This window comes from Apium graveolens, chromosome 6, assembly GCF_009905375.1.
Source record: "Apium graveolens cultivar Ventura chromosome 6, ASM990537v1, whole genome shotgun sequence".
In the NCBI taxonomy this organism is placed as follows: Eukaryota; Viridiplantae; Streptophyta; class Magnoliopsida; order Apiales; family Apiaceae; genus Apium; species Apium graveolens.
This window is the reverse complement of record NC_133652.1, coordinates 52,961,854-52,976,552: the sequence shown is the minus strand read 5'-3', so window position 1 is coordinate 52,976,552 and position 14,699 is coordinate 52,961,854. Positions and strand designations below refer to the sequence as shown.

The 14,699-nt window shown below is 35.6% G+C and overlaps 3 protein-coding genes across 3 annotated transcripts; 2 read left to right on the top strand and 1 right to left on the bottom strand.

The window, feature by feature from the left end:
* The first annotated feature begins 247 nt into the window (after window positions 1-247).
* LOC141665051 (abrin-a-like) lies at window positions 248-628 on the top strand. The gene has a single exon (XM_074471032.1). It carries the CDS (start codon window positions 248-250, stop codon window positions 626-628), a length of 381 nt encoding a protein of 126 aa, XP_074327133.1.
* Window positions 629-1,867: 1,239 nt separating this feature from the next.
* LOC141667460 (G-type lectin S-receptor-like serine/threonine-protein kinase At4g27290) lies at window positions 1,868-5,291 on the top strand. Its single transcript, XM_074473965.1, has 7 exons — window positions 1,868-3,213; window positions 3,297-3,431; window positions 3,528-3,685; window positions 3,768-3,978; window positions 4,177-4,414; window positions 4,499-4,649; window positions 4,741-5,291. The coding sequence occupies exons 1-7, from the start codon at window positions 1,881-1,883 to the stop codon at window positions 5,050-5,052; spliced, it is 2,538 nt and encodes an 845-aa protein (XP_074330066.1). The 5' UTR covers window positions 1,868-1,880; the 3' UTR covers window positions 5,053-5,291.
* Window positions 5,292-8,441: 3,150 nt separating this feature from the next.
* On the bottom strand, window positions 8,442-14,066 carry LOC141665050 (putative F-box/LRR-repeat protein 23; the record flags this gene model as incomplete). Its single annotated transcript, XM_074471031.1, has 6 exons — window positions 8,442-9,023; window positions 9,883-9,974; window positions 10,028-10,276; window positions 11,022-11,161; window positions 11,924-12,465; window positions 13,741-14,066. Coding segments are annotated over 6 exons (1,809 nt in total), but the record flags the coding sequence as incomplete, so codon positions are not given.
* Between the last annotated feature and the right edge of the window lie 633 nt (window positions 14,067-14,699).

Sequence of the window (14,699 nt, the reverse complement as noted above, 5' to 3'; positions counted from 1 at the left end):
CTAAAGTATCGGAAAATTACTGGTTGGGCCAATATTATTATTAGCATCAAATCCCATTTGAAGTAGATCATGTAGCTCAGTGTTGCCAACAGCATATAGTTTTGAGTTACTTTTAGTTTGATAAGTTTTTGACAGAAAACATTTACAAGTATAGTTCAAAAAAACAATTAATTACCTGAGGCATAACAAATTTCCCACTTGTAAAAACAAAGTCCGTCCACTCAACACCAATCAATTATGGAGTCTGATGAAAGATGTGACAAAGACAATTTGGTCTGAAGGAAAGTGCTTGACTGCATACCGTCTTGAAATGGAACAGTCTGTGAAGATTCATAATTGCACCACCAAGCCCGAGTATTCTGGTAACAAGTGGGAAATTAAGGACAATGTGAATATTATAAATAAAGAGTCCAAATTGGCTTTGAACGCATACACAGAGTCTCGAACAAAAGCATACTCATCGAGCCAAGGTTGGAGTTTAACTAATAGCACAGAACCAGTAGTGACCCCTGTTTTTAGCTACAAAGGTACGTGTTTGCAAGCATCTGGCAATATTAGTGTTCAAGTGAGTTTCTGTAGTGATAAAGGAGTCCAGCAATGGGCTCTTCCGCCCAAGTATGTCGACTAAGAACTGCCTCAAATCAAAATCCTCTCCGGGTGGTAAAGTTGTGGTTCATAATTTGTGCGATGGAGGTAAATAATGCTGAACGATGGTTATTCAGTCATGATCGCAGTGTTTCTGATGCGACCAATAAATATTTTCTGGAAGTAACAAAAAATCAGAAAATAATGGTTGTGAAACGCTCTACAGATACGCCTACCACTAAACAGACATTCGACATAAAGTTTGTGTGAGTTTCAGAACTACAAGTTCTTGTTGACAATCAGGACCACCAAAATAAGTTTCGCTATCGATATCTTAATTAAGTGATAGTATATCACATGTAAAAATAAATAAGGTCTTGAATGGTTAAGCCTTATCATCTTTTGTTCTCGATTAGTTGTTTTTCTACTATGCTTCTTTCACCGGGACTTCTACATTGCAGTTCTTTAGGGACGATCCAAAAGTTAATGTGATTAAAAATTCAGTACCCTCGAAATTTAAACTCGGGTGCCTTCTCTTTATAAATAAACTTATGCAATAATACCACAGATAATAAAAAAATACAAAGAAAGCATCTGCATGTTAGCTTTTCCCATAGATTCAAAAAGATATGTTTAAGTTAACATTAGATGAATAATTGAGATGGTGATAGTCAATATATACTCTGCATAAACATAGGATTCGCAGTTTGCAAATGTTAAACTTGGGGTGTCATAACGACATAAAAAATATTTAGAAACATTAGCATACATCTGTATCTGTATAATTATAGTGATTTTCAAAATAATTTTGTATGTGTACGCAGAAGTTATGTAAAATCTTGCAATGTGACTTAACAGGAAAAAGATAGCAAGTTGAGTTAAAATTAATCAAATCAAGGACAGTGAAATGGCCATAAAGTCCGTAAATTTTCAAGGAGTTGTTCAAGAGCTTCACCTTTCTTATGAACAGAAAGGAAGCATCCATTGGTCATTTGCATAACAGTGGTTGTGATTTTTTGTCCAATTTTACAATGATTAATTTAGATTTGATTTACAATCATGTGTCAACTAATAGAACACAGGTTTTTCAAGTCAACAAGTTGGGCAAAAGACGACAGTGTGGAGTCTATCCCCACTGGTCTTACAGCGTATGAAGTTTCAAAGAAGATACAAAATTGTGTAATATTATAGAGATGGATAGTCCTAGCTGTCAGTGATGTCATGTTCACACAAAATTATGTACATGAACTTATTTATCTTGTTCCTATAAGTTCAAAGTTTAAGGTGTGCATGACATGAAAATAATACTTGCTAGATTAACTAGAACCAGTGACATGAATGATTTCTTGTGCTCCATTTTGATTTTTTTCTTGATTTCTATAAGCAGCTCTTTTGCAGCTGATACCTTGAATGTCAAGCAAACACTCAGAGATGATGGCAATTGCACCATTGTATCGTCTGGTGGCGAATTTGAGCTGGGATTCTTCAGTCCAGGAAGCTCCAAGAATCGATATCTAGGCATTTGGTACAAGAAAGTATCAAACAGGACTGTTGTTTGGGTTGCAAACAGAGACACTCCAATTCTTGACACTTCTGGGGTGTTAAGAATTGATGCCAGTGGAAATTTAGAACTTGTGAATGCAAGAAACAGCACAATTTGGTTTTCCAATTCAACAAAAGCTGCGGTGAATAATCCTGTTATGGCACAACTGATGGAGTCATCAAACCTTGTGATCAGGTATGTAAATGACAGTGACCCTGAAAACTATCTCTGGCAAAGTGTTGATCATCCTACTGATCATATTTTATCAGGCATGAAACTTGGATGGGATTTAAGTAAAGGGCTGGATCGATATCTAACGTCATGGAAAAGTATGAATGATCCTTCACCAGGCAATTACACTTTCAGAATGTATCTTGAAGGATATCCACAGATGAAAGTCGCTGATGGTTCCACCATAGATTTCAGGTTTGGGCCATGGGATGGTATTCAATTTAGTGGTGTGCAGTTTAAGGCACCAGACCTAAATTTTGACTTAAAGCTTATTGTGGTCGATAATGAAATTTATGCCAAGTTTGATGTCAACAATAATACTAGGCCTGTGAGGTTTGTGTTAAATCCTGATGGAATTATACGACTTCTGACATGGTATGACCAAGCTAAAAATTGGACATTCAGTCAATACATTAGAGTGATTTTTGATGAATGTGACCCATATGGACTTTGTGGAACATTTGGTAGTTGTGACATTACCAGAGCTCAATCAGGACGAAGCGCTTGTGAATGTTTAGGAGGATTTGTGCCTAAATTTCCTGAAAAATGGAAACTTTCAGATTGGTCTGGTGGATGTGTTCGTGCAGCTCAATTGACTTGTTCAAGTGAAGACAGATTCGAGAAGATTCCGAACCTTAAATTGCCTGATACACAGACCGCATGGTTCAATCGAAGCATGAGCCTTGCTGATTGTGAGACTGAGTGCAGGAAAAACTGTTCTTGTACAGCTTACTCAAATGTGGATATTAGACAAGGTGGCACTGGATGTATGTTATGGTTCGGTGATCTAATTGACATGAGAAATTACCCAGACAATGGCCTTCCCCTGCACATTAGAAGTTCTTCTCAATTAGGTAAGACCAATTGAGTTTCTCGAATTTCAGCTTGAAATTATTCTTTTTCTTTTCGTTATGGTTATTTTGTTTTGATTGGACAGGGGTAAATGGAAGCTTAAATAAAAAGGGGAAAGTCAAGATGATTTCCATTGTGATTCCTGCAGCAGTGGGAGTACTAGTACTGCTAGTCCTAATTTTGATATATGTATTCAGGAATAGAAAGCTGAAGAGCAAAGGTATTATGTATATGCATTATTTGAGAACTTGGATCTATAAAAAACAGTATAATATCATCTTTTGTTATTAACCGTATATTTCAACTGAATTTGCAGGATTATTAACACTGAAACCAGATAAAGATGGAGGAAAAAAAGACGAGGGAGAAGATCTGGAGTTGCCATTGATTGACTTTGAGTTAATTGCTAAAGCTACCAATAAATTCTCTGTGAACAATAAGCTTGGGGAAGGTGGTTTTGGTCCTGTCTACAAGGTACAGATATACATCTCTCTTTATGCCTAACTACCCATGAATCATAATACAGGTGTAAACTTAACATTGTCCTTCTTTTCAGGGAACTTTGGATGATGGACAAGAAATAGCTGTGAAGCGGCTCTCAAAGACTTCAAAACAAGGACTAGACGAGTTCAAGAATGAAGTGAAATGCATTGCTAAACTACAACACAGAAATCTTGTGAGGCTCCTAGGATGTTGCATTGAGGATGGAGAAATGTTGTTGATCTATGAATACATGCCCAACAAGAGTTTAGATGTCTTCATTTTCGGTAAGCTTATCTTCAGTATCTTGATGTCGTTGATAAATCTTTTTTTATATTGTAAAATTTTCAAGAGAATGTTATTTAGAAGCTCTTTGTAGGTCAACAATCTTCATTCTGTTTTTTTTTGACAGCCTTACTTTCCCTTAAAATTATCCAGTTAATTTAATATCAAACATGTATTAACTATGATGGTATAATGGACAGACAAAGAGCTAAGTGTGTCACTGGATTGGCCAAAGCGCTACAGTATTATAAACGGCATTGCCAAGGGCCTACTGTATCTTCATCAAGACTCGAGACTGAGAATCATTCATAGAGATCTCAAAGCTGGCAATATTTTACTTGATCATGAGATGAGTCCCAGAATTTCTGATTTTGGCTTGGCCAGGAGTTTTGCAGGCAATGAAAGTGCAGTAAACACAGTTCGAGTAGTTGGAACATAGTAAGAGATATCTACTATACTCTACACTTTCCACTAATTGACATGTCATAAAAGCTAATAAGAATCTATAATTAACTTTTGTAGCGGTTACATGGCACCGGAGTATGCTATTGAAGGATTATTTTCAGTTAAGTCTGATTCGTACAGTTTTGGCGTGCTGGTCTTGGAGATTGTAAGTGGGAAAAAGATAAGACAATTCTATAATTCAAAGGACAACCTCAACCTTCTCGGTCATGTAAGCTCGAGGAACCTAATATTTCCAACATAATTTCATTTTATTATGTGATTTACCATTGCTAATGAAACTATTATAACAAAAATTACAGGCATGGAAACTTTTTAATGATGGCGAGTTCTTGGACCTAGCTGATGAGATAATGTTTGGGTCATGCAACTTATCAGAAGTTTTGCGAGCTATACACATTGGATTATTGTGTGTTCAACCATATCCACAAGACAGACCGAACATGACATATGTTGTTTCAATGTTGGATAGTGAAAATGAGCTTCCCCAGCCAAAACAGCCAGGCTTTTTCACGGAGAGCAGAGGGCAACAAGGTTCAGAGTCTCCATCTCACAACACTGGATCAAGTTTAACAAACAATGCATTAACTATTACAATGCTTGATCCTAGATAGTAAGCTCTCATGTTCAGTATGTTCTGGCACATAATTATGCTCCAAGGATGCCTTTGAATGATACTCTGGTAAACAATTTGGCAGCTCAAGTTCCGATTTAGGGGTAGGGTGAACTTTTAAGTTGATTTTGTTACTGGTGTTCATTTACTTTCGGAGTCCTCTATGAGTTTTTTTAAAATCTGTATGTCAAAATGTATCCTCTTTCTTTATTAGTAAAGATTCTTGTTTTTTGAACACTCGTATGAAAAGATTACGCCCAAATGGAAGGCAAACAGAAGCAAAAAGCTGGTGGCTAGCCGCTTTCTCCAAATTGCAATATACAAAAACTTAGTGACCTGGTTGAGAATCTGCATATTTGTTTTACATTACAGCTAAACTATACCAACCCACTGAAACACACAATTATCAAGTATGACAGCTGAAACAAGTGACGAAACATAACACTAAGCTGTCCACTTGACATATGAAATTGAAACCAACACCAGGCACCAACTATGCATGCATATCAGAACCTGCCAAAAGTTTAATGGAATATTCAACGGGCAACAAGGCGACGCGCATAAATACATATTAGTAAATCATACTCAGCTTAGTTGGTAGAGATTGTCAATTTTGACTCAGCTAATAACTAAAGTGTAAACACATATAACAAATAAGGCATGATGAGAATGACTGAACGAGATGGAATGAGCAAAGGAACCAAAAGAAGGAGAGAATGTTGTGGACCGACAAAAATCACAAAAAATGCAGCTCAAATCAATAGAGTCGACCATTGATTTGTTTACAAAACATTGAAAACGAGTTGTAGCTTTTCCTTACTTTTTTCGATACGGAGTTGGAGCAAATGTTATTTACATAGTTTATACTTTGGACGAGGACAGTCAAATGTCAATAATGAATCAATAGAAACCAGTAGCAGTATTATTGCAGCTAGATGCTCAGCTTGAGATTCTACTATTAAAACGAAGTCAAAACGCCCTCCAAAGTATATTATATAAATTTTTAAAAATTATGAATTATAGAATATCCATTTTTTATCTCAATTTTTTTTTCTATTATGTAGAAAAACATATATTTTTACGAATTTTTAAAGAAAATTTGAATGAAATACCTGCAATTGATAAGTCTAACATATACCCATTTTGAAATAGTTATATGAGATATTGAGATGTCGAGTCGAGTAAAGAGTACTTCAACTTTCGGGAAAAAAAAATATATCGAAGATCCATTTCTTAAAAATGTATGGAAAGAACACAAAATTGGACATATTGGTAGTTTTGATCCAAATGTACTATGGGAAGATTGTGATCAGTATGCCTTTGTGGTGCTTATGGGAGTTGTAACATTACACAGGCCCGGGCAGTAGGACAACAGACGTGCACTTGTCTAAGAGGTTATCAGCCGAGAAAGATGGAAAGTAGGAAACTGGTCTGATGGTTGTGTTGGGAAAACTCAATTTGCTTGTGAGAATGGTTCAGATGTGTTTGTCAAGTATCCCGGCCTGAAGTTTCCTGTACGCGAAGTTCATGGTTCAATCGAACAATGGAGTTTCAAAAATGTAGGAACAAGTGCACCAAAAACTGCTCATTTACAGCTTACTCAAATGTTGATATCAGACAAGGTGGGACTGGATGGCTTTTGTGGTTCAATGCTGTTGGATTATAAGGTCAATGTGCTAGATCTTTTTGTAAGAACTGCAGCCTCAGAATTAGGTAATTAAGCTCTAAACTTTGATTTCTGTAAAAGTTTGTCTAAATTATGGCCCTTTGTAATTATTAATTGCTTCACTGCAGTTCAAGAAAATACCATCTCTGGAAAACCGAGCAAATTGAGTACCCGTGTCATAGTGATCATTTGTGTATCAGGGATAGCAGCTGTCCTCCTAGTAGGCTCATTTTTTTTACTTCTGTCCAAGAAGAGAAGGAAGAGGAGAAAATGTAATTTTCTTTAATATATTATCACTCTATTGCCTTATTGATTTTCGCTGCTTGTTCCAAATCAGAGATAGAAATATAATATAATCTGAACCTTCATCACCCTGTTGTTTAGGGTGATTTCATACTTTCACTAATAATTTCATACTTTTCATTGCGTTAGACTTTGGACCTAATCTTGTAGTAGTACCAGTTTTACCACTGCTGGGAAACTTCGAAAATATATTTAGCTTCTGAAATAAGAAAAGTCTAGCAGTTCCTAAGCTTAAATGAGATTTAATATGTTTTTTAATTTCTGATTAAGCAGCAAGATCACTCTTCAACCTGAAAGGTAATTTCAAAAACGAAACAGAAAGGGAAGACCTGGAGTTACCGCTATTTGATTTAAAATGATTTCTAATGCTACTGGTAATTTCTCCCAGAACAATAAGCTTGGAGAAGGAGGTTTCAGGTCAGTCTACAAGGTAGGTCATATCCATAAACATCTATACATGCTAAATCTTATAATGTACTTAAAACCCAGCAATATTTCTTGACCCACCAATTCTTACGCCCTTGCTCATATTGTTCAAGAACGAAGTTTCATGCATTGCTAAGCTTCAGCATCGTAATCTTGTGAGGCTTCTTGGATGCTGCATTGAGGACGGAGAAATGTTGCTGATTTATGAATACATGCCAAACAAATGTTTATACTCCTTTATTTTCGGTAAGGCTGTTCTGAAAACCTTAGTACAAATTTTGGAGTTTAATATAGTTGTTCAACCAGACAATCAAACCTCACAGCAGTATGGAATAATTAAAGATAATGTATTGAGCAGACAAAGTGCTAAGCAAGAGGCTGATTGGCCAAAGCGCAACAACATCATCAACGGGACTGCTAAAGGGCTCCTATATCTTCACCAGGATTAAAGATTGATATCATATATACATAGAGATCTCAAAACTGGAAATATTCTACTTGAATATGATATGAGCCCGAGAATTTCAGGCTTTGGATTGGCAAGGATTTGGAGGAAACGAAAGTGCAGTGAATACAGCTAAAGTTGTTGGAACCTGAATCTTTCTCTAAAAACCTTGTTTGTCATGCGATTTTTATAGTGCTTTGTACAGTGGTTACATGTCTCCTGACTCCTGAGTATGCCATTGATGGACTATTCTCCGTCAAATCAGATGCCTATAGCTTTGGCGTAGTAATTCTGGAATTAGTGAGCGGGAAAAAAAATCGAGGATTTTATCATTCAGAAACAACCTTAACCTTCCTGGCCATGTAAGTAACATTTTATGCTGGTATTTCCTTTTATTTTTGGCTAATCAAGCATTTATCTTTTCTGATAAAATGTAAATTTTAGAGGATCTCAAACCTCAAAACTGAAAACTAGCTTAAGATGGTCCCCTGTTATTAATTTTTTTATTTAATTTTCCATCAATATTAATTCTTGTAAATTTAAACCGAGATAAGACAGAAAAGTAAAAGATCACACTTTTAGAGATTACATCTAGTCTAAACATTCCTTATTCTATTTAAAATTTACCCGTCCTCACAACACGTGAATGTGTTTGAAAAACTAAGGTCTTCCTTATCGGTCATAGGGGAGCCTCAAAACTTTAATACGTTCTTTACATAACATTCCACAGCTTGAATTAAGATTGATGTTGAAGCATCGACGTAGATCAAGGGACACAAGGTGAGGACAACCATCTAAAATGGCCTGTAAACCCGTATTTGTCATCTCACAGCCAACGAGTTCTAGGTGGCGTAGTTGAGGCATGGCTTTTGTAATAGCTATGACGAAGTCATCTTCATCACGGGTGATTCCAGATGGACCATTAAAATCAGTCCGACAATTTGTTTGATGGTATTTGAATGACTCAAGTCTAAGACAATATTGGCCGGCATTTGACACAATTTTTTTTCTGTCAACAGAAAAGGTGATGGAAATTTCTTCTAATAAAGGGGACTTCTGGAATAAGTTACTACAAGAATTGACTTTCCAGCAATAGTGGCATAAAATTTGAAGACGTCTGAGCTGACTTGATCTGTTACAAATACAACACAATCGTGCTAATATGAGCAGGGCTAAATTTTAAAGAACCGCAATAATGTCTTCAGCCTCTACAAAGTGATTCTGTATCATCAAAGTATAAAATCTTTCCTACAATATTGGTTTCATACCTGAGTAAGGATTTCATAACATTGTTCTTTGAAATTTCAAGTTAGTAGAAGATTTGATCATTTCATGATTTTATAACATAAACATGTTGATGTGGTGATGAAGAAACCACTATCAGACATTTAGCAAAAAACAGACTCTCAGAAATTCAGAACAATGCAGGATGAAGTATTTATTTCCCTAATCAACTAATACGAATAAGGTCACAGCCGTGACTTAATAATTTAATTTTAACTGCATTCACTTACTTACCCATATTCTTTCTGCCCCCCATTTAATTAGAGTCTAGCAGCTCCAAAGTTACCATCAGTAAATAAAATTTCCTTTTGCATGTTGTTGTGTTGTGTTGCATTAGCCTAAAGTTAGCATCCTGTAATCAACCTCCTAGATTGCTCCTTAAAACTCTGGCGATTTTTGAATTATTTTAATTTTTGCTAAGAACAGAATTGGACAAATGAACAGACTAAACAAAGATGAGCAGAATTGTCACACTTGAGTTACATAGTAATTATTCCCCTGTGATTTGTGCAGTTTTATGTTCTGGTCCTTCATTTTAATATATTTTAAATTACCTAAAAAAATTGCAACGCTATGTTGAAGAAGTCAAATTGTCAGAATGCATTATGCATGGCATATATATTCAACAGAAAAACACTTTAAACACTCAAATTTCCACCAACAGATATCCACAGATCGACAGAATTGGAAAATCAAGAGTGTGATACCTTTTATTTGCAGCAAGGTAGTCCAACAACTCATCAGTGGCAATATGCTCAATTTTGATATGAACAAGCTGACCTTGGCTCCGATCAATTGCCTGCCTACACATGTTCTCAAGTTGTTGCAGATTTTACGCCAGGCCTTGCAGACCCTCTGTGCATTCACAAGAATCTCAAAGGCGCCTATTCTTTGGAGAATGTTTTCTATTATATCATCAGGAAGATCCGACAAATGTGTGTTCTTGACCTCACGCGTGCCATATTTTTTACAGAGATAATCAGCGAAATCCTGAGCTCTCTGTCTGGCTAACCGAAGGGCATCAGCAGGATGTACTGGAACGCAGTTGTACAAAGGAACATTCAAGTTATCAAAACCGAATGAATAATTGGGAATTAAACCCTGCTCATGATATGCATACTGACAACTAGAATATGGAAAAGCTGTGTTGTATGAATAAGGAGTGATCGAGATAGGTGTTTGAGAATAGGTTGGATCATAAGACATAAGATATTGGTCGTAGTACTTGCGTTGGTAATTGCTTGATGAATACTGTATATTTTCGGACATTGTTTTATTATTATTATTATTATTATTATTATTATTATTATTATTATTATTATTATTATTATTATTATTATTATTATTTTATGGGGTTTGTATAGGGTTTGGCTTCTTCAGAAAAAAACCCTAGCCAGAGCTAGACGAGAGTTAAAAGTATATGGCTACAGCACATCTTTATGGGCCTCATTTGGGTTTCTATTGGTTTTATAATTTGAAATTTAACCTATTTTATATTCAATTATTTAGGTTCTTTTAATTAGAAATTGTCAAAAGTCAAAAGTCAAAAGTCATTGGTACTGCTCACATTACCTAGTAATGTAACTTTTAATTTAAATTTTTAACTTGACTCTTTTATTTTTGGTAAGGCTGTTCTGAAAACCTTGGTACAGATTTTAGAGATTTAATATTTGTTCAACACAAACAATCAAACCGCACGGAAATATGGGATAATTAAGATGATATATTGAGCAGACAAAATGCTAATTAAGAAACTTGATTGGCCAAAGCGCAACATCCTCATCAATGGGACTCCTGAAGGGCTTCTTTATCTTCACCAGGATTCAAGATTGAGCATCATGCATACAGATCTCAAAGCTGGAACTTGATCGTGATATGAGACTGCGAATTTCACTTTGGAATGGCGACGACGTACTTCTGGTGGAAATGAAAGAGCGGTGAATACAGCTAAAGTTGTTGGATCATTGTAAGAATATATATCAAACACTACAAACTTGAAACTTTGTTTAGAACCATGATATTCATGTGATCCTAATATATGCTTCTTACGGTGGTTACATGTCCTCTGAGTATGCCACTGATGGACTCTTCTCAGTCAAATCAGGTGCTTATAGCTTTGGTGCAGTAATTCTGGAATTAGTGAGCAAGAAAATCCGAGGATTTTATCATTCAGAAAAAAGCTTAACCTTCTTGGCCATGTAAGTAGCATTTTATGTTAGTACTTTTATTGTGAAGTGTTGCCTGTTACTTGCATCGGTTTACTGTGTGCAATCATTTCCTAAGGAACGGCCAAACATGCCATATATAGTTGCAAATGCAATGTTGGGTGGTGGAAGTAAGCTACCTGAGCCAACGCAGGAATCAGATAGCTTCATCAAGCAGGGGGCATTCATTTCCAATAATTCAACCTGTGAAAGTTATAAATATGATTCATACTCTGTTTAATCTGTGCCTACTTGTACGCGTGTCCGTGCAAAGATTTTCTTTGCTGGTGCGCAACATTCGAATTTATCACCGTGACGTGATTTGAAAAGAAAATCACGGCCATTCAGAAACATGCTACGAAAATTTAAGTAAATTTTCAATGCTTGAAATTCAAATGTTAAAACTACCTTAAGATGTTTCCACAATATTAGTTTTTTTATTTTATTCCCAACAACATAGAATCTGTGTAAATTTTTATCTGAGAGAATACTCACAAATAACCCAAGATGGTCCAGGAGAAAAAAAGATAACAATCTTACTAACTGTGTCCCGCCATAACATTCATCACTATGAAAATCATTCTCTGTCCACACAACATAAATGCGTTAAAAAAAATCTGGTGTTTCTTATCAGGGAGCCTCAAATCCTTGATACATTCTTTACATAACATTCCGCAACTTGAATCAAGATTGATGTAAAAGCATCGACGTAGATCAAGAGACACAAGGTGAGGAGAACCATCTAAAATGGCATGTAAACCCATATTTGTCATCTCAATGCCAACGAGTTCTAGGTGGCGTAGTTGAGGCATGGCTTTTGTAACAGTTAGGACAAAGTCTTCTTCATCATGCGTGGATTTTGATGGATGATAGGCACGTGTTAAATGATAAATTGGTTCATGGTATTTGAATGACTTAAGTTGAAGACAATATTGGCCGGCATTTTTCACGGTTACTTTTTTTAATGAAAGTAGAGATAAGAGAAATTTCCTCCAATGAAGGAGACTTCTGGAATATAACACTCCAAGACTCAGTCTTTGCTGATAGTGCTCTTTGAAATTTGAAGACGTCTGAGCTGAATTGCATCTGTTACAAGTATAACAAAATCATGCTAATATTAGTAAGGTTAATTTTTCTTGAACAAAAAAATGGGAATCAAAATACAGAAAAGGGGTTTGAAGTTTTCAGAACTTAAAAAATATTAAGGTATCACCCTCAATAGGAACAGAACAACCTCAGGCCATTACCCAAAAAAGGCTGGAGAAGGAAATAACACGTTGCCATTATACTGAAACCCTCGGGCTATTCCTATGAGTATGACTAGTCATCTAACTTTAATTGCCTGAGATACTCTTAAAGATGAGTTCATCATTGTATCTATAGTTCATGTCACCGGGAATTAGTTGGTCTACCGAACCTCAAGAATTGTCTACGGGATCATCTGAATTATTATGTTCGTTGAATACTTCCTTGTAGTACAAAACACTTAAAAAACAGTATCCCCAGGTTCATCTCAAAGAACAAAAAAAATATTTAAGTTTGGCCAAACCATGATTGCAGCTTATTTCCGGTAGCAAGCCATGATTATAATATCCTAAGCTTTCATAGTTATTATTAAACAATCATTCTTACAACATTGAGTATTTCATACATGGGTGAGGATTTCATAACATTAATGTTCTCTGATTTTCTAGTTGGTAGAAGATGTTATCATTTAGTGATATTGCAACATAAACACTTGCATGTTGCTGTGGTGATGAAAAAACCTTTATCAGATAATTAGCAGAAGAAACCCACAATCAGAAATTTAGAACAACGATATCCCAGAAAAAATAACACCAGAACAATGCAGAATGAAGGATTTACCTGATAACCTAAAAGGAATAAAGTCTAATCTTGACTTGTTCATTTATTTTATCAGCAAATTACAATTTAATTTTGGCTTAATGACCTTTTCGGCCTCAAAATTTGCACTAGTGTACTCATAAAATCCTGAAGTTTAAAAACGTATATTTTCAGCACTTTGGATATCCAAAATGTGCTTTTTTACCCTTGGACCGAGAAAAAAATCGGGTGAAAACCGGCTGGTCTAAAGGTAAAAGGTTACGTTTTCAGTACTTGAAGGACAAAATTTGAGAGTATACTAGTTCAAAGTTTGAGGTTTAAAAGGTCATTAAGCCTTTAATTTTCCTTTTGCACATTGGTGTGTTGCATTAGCCAAAAGTGAGCGTCCTATCACTACCTCCCAAATTGCTATATAAATTTCTAGAGATTTAATAAAATTAAATTTGATACAACTTTAAAAATTCTAAAATGCAGGCAAGTATAGGCAGAGTTGAAAAAACACAGGGGAAAAAATACCTTTTATTTGCAGAGAGGTACTCGATTAACCCAATACTGGCAATGCGCTCAATTTTAATATCAACAAGCTGACCTTGGCTCCAATCAATTGCCTGCCTACACATCTTCTTAAGTTGTTTAGGGTACTTCCAAAATTTACTTCCAGGATCTTCCATGTTAATAACTCTCCACATAGCCGGGTCTTGGCAGATTTTACGCCACTCCTTGCAGACCCTCCGTGCATTGACAGAAATCTCAAAGGCGCCTGATCTTTGGAGTATGTTTTCTATTATACCATCGGACGATCCGAAAAAATTGTGTTCTTGCCTACATTGCTTTTGCTGTATTTTTTACAGAGATAATCAGCGAAATCCTGTGCTTTCTGTCTGGCTAACCGAAGGGAATCAGAAGAATGTGATGGAACACAGTTATATAAAGGGAACAATATTCGATCGATCAAAACCGAATAGGTAATTAGGAATTAAACCCTGCTCATGATATGCATATTGACACGTGGAATATGGAACATTTGTGTTGTATGAATAAGGAGCGATCTGAGAATAGGATGGATCGTAGGACACAATATATTGGTCGGAATAAATAATCATAGTGTATAATTTCGGAAATTATTTTTTATTATGGAATTTGTATGCTTCTTCTAAACAAAAATTAAAAAAAAAAAAAACTAGCTAAACGAAAGTTGTAGTTGTAGACTGTAGTAGTACATGCATGGAGGAAGAAAGATCTGGGGAAGAATATTAAGCCCAGACTACACCTTTTTATGGGCCTCATTTGTTTTTCTATGGTTTATTTTTAAACTTCAAAATTTAACTATTTTTATATTCGATTGTTTATCTGGGTTGTTTTAATTAAGATGTCATCGGTACGAGTCAGATTTTTGGTTAGCATTCATGTTATTTGAACTAACGTTGCCTTTTCATTTTTTATCAAATCGTTGCTGATTCAAGAATTATATCGAG

What these genes read in the sequence shown, in the direction of transcription:
- LOC141667460 (XM_074473965.1), top strand. Translation starts at nt 1,881, where the DNA reads ATGAAAATAATACTTGCTAGATTAACTAGAACCAGTGACATGAATGAT. An exon ending in TAGAAAGCTGAAGAGCAAAG is followed by an intron (nt 3,432 to 3,527) that starts GTATTATGTATA and finishes CTGAATTTGCAG; the next exon opens with GATTATTAACACTGAAACCA. An exon ending in TTTAGATGTCTTCATTTTCG is followed by an intron (nt 3,979 to 4,176) that starts GTAAGCTTATCT and finishes TATAATGGACAG; the next exon opens with ACAAAGAGCTAAGTGTGTCA.
- LOC141665051 (XM_074471032.1), top strand. Translation starts at nt 248, where the DNA reads ATGAAAGATGTGACAAAGACAATTTGGTCTGAAGGAAAGTGCTTGACT.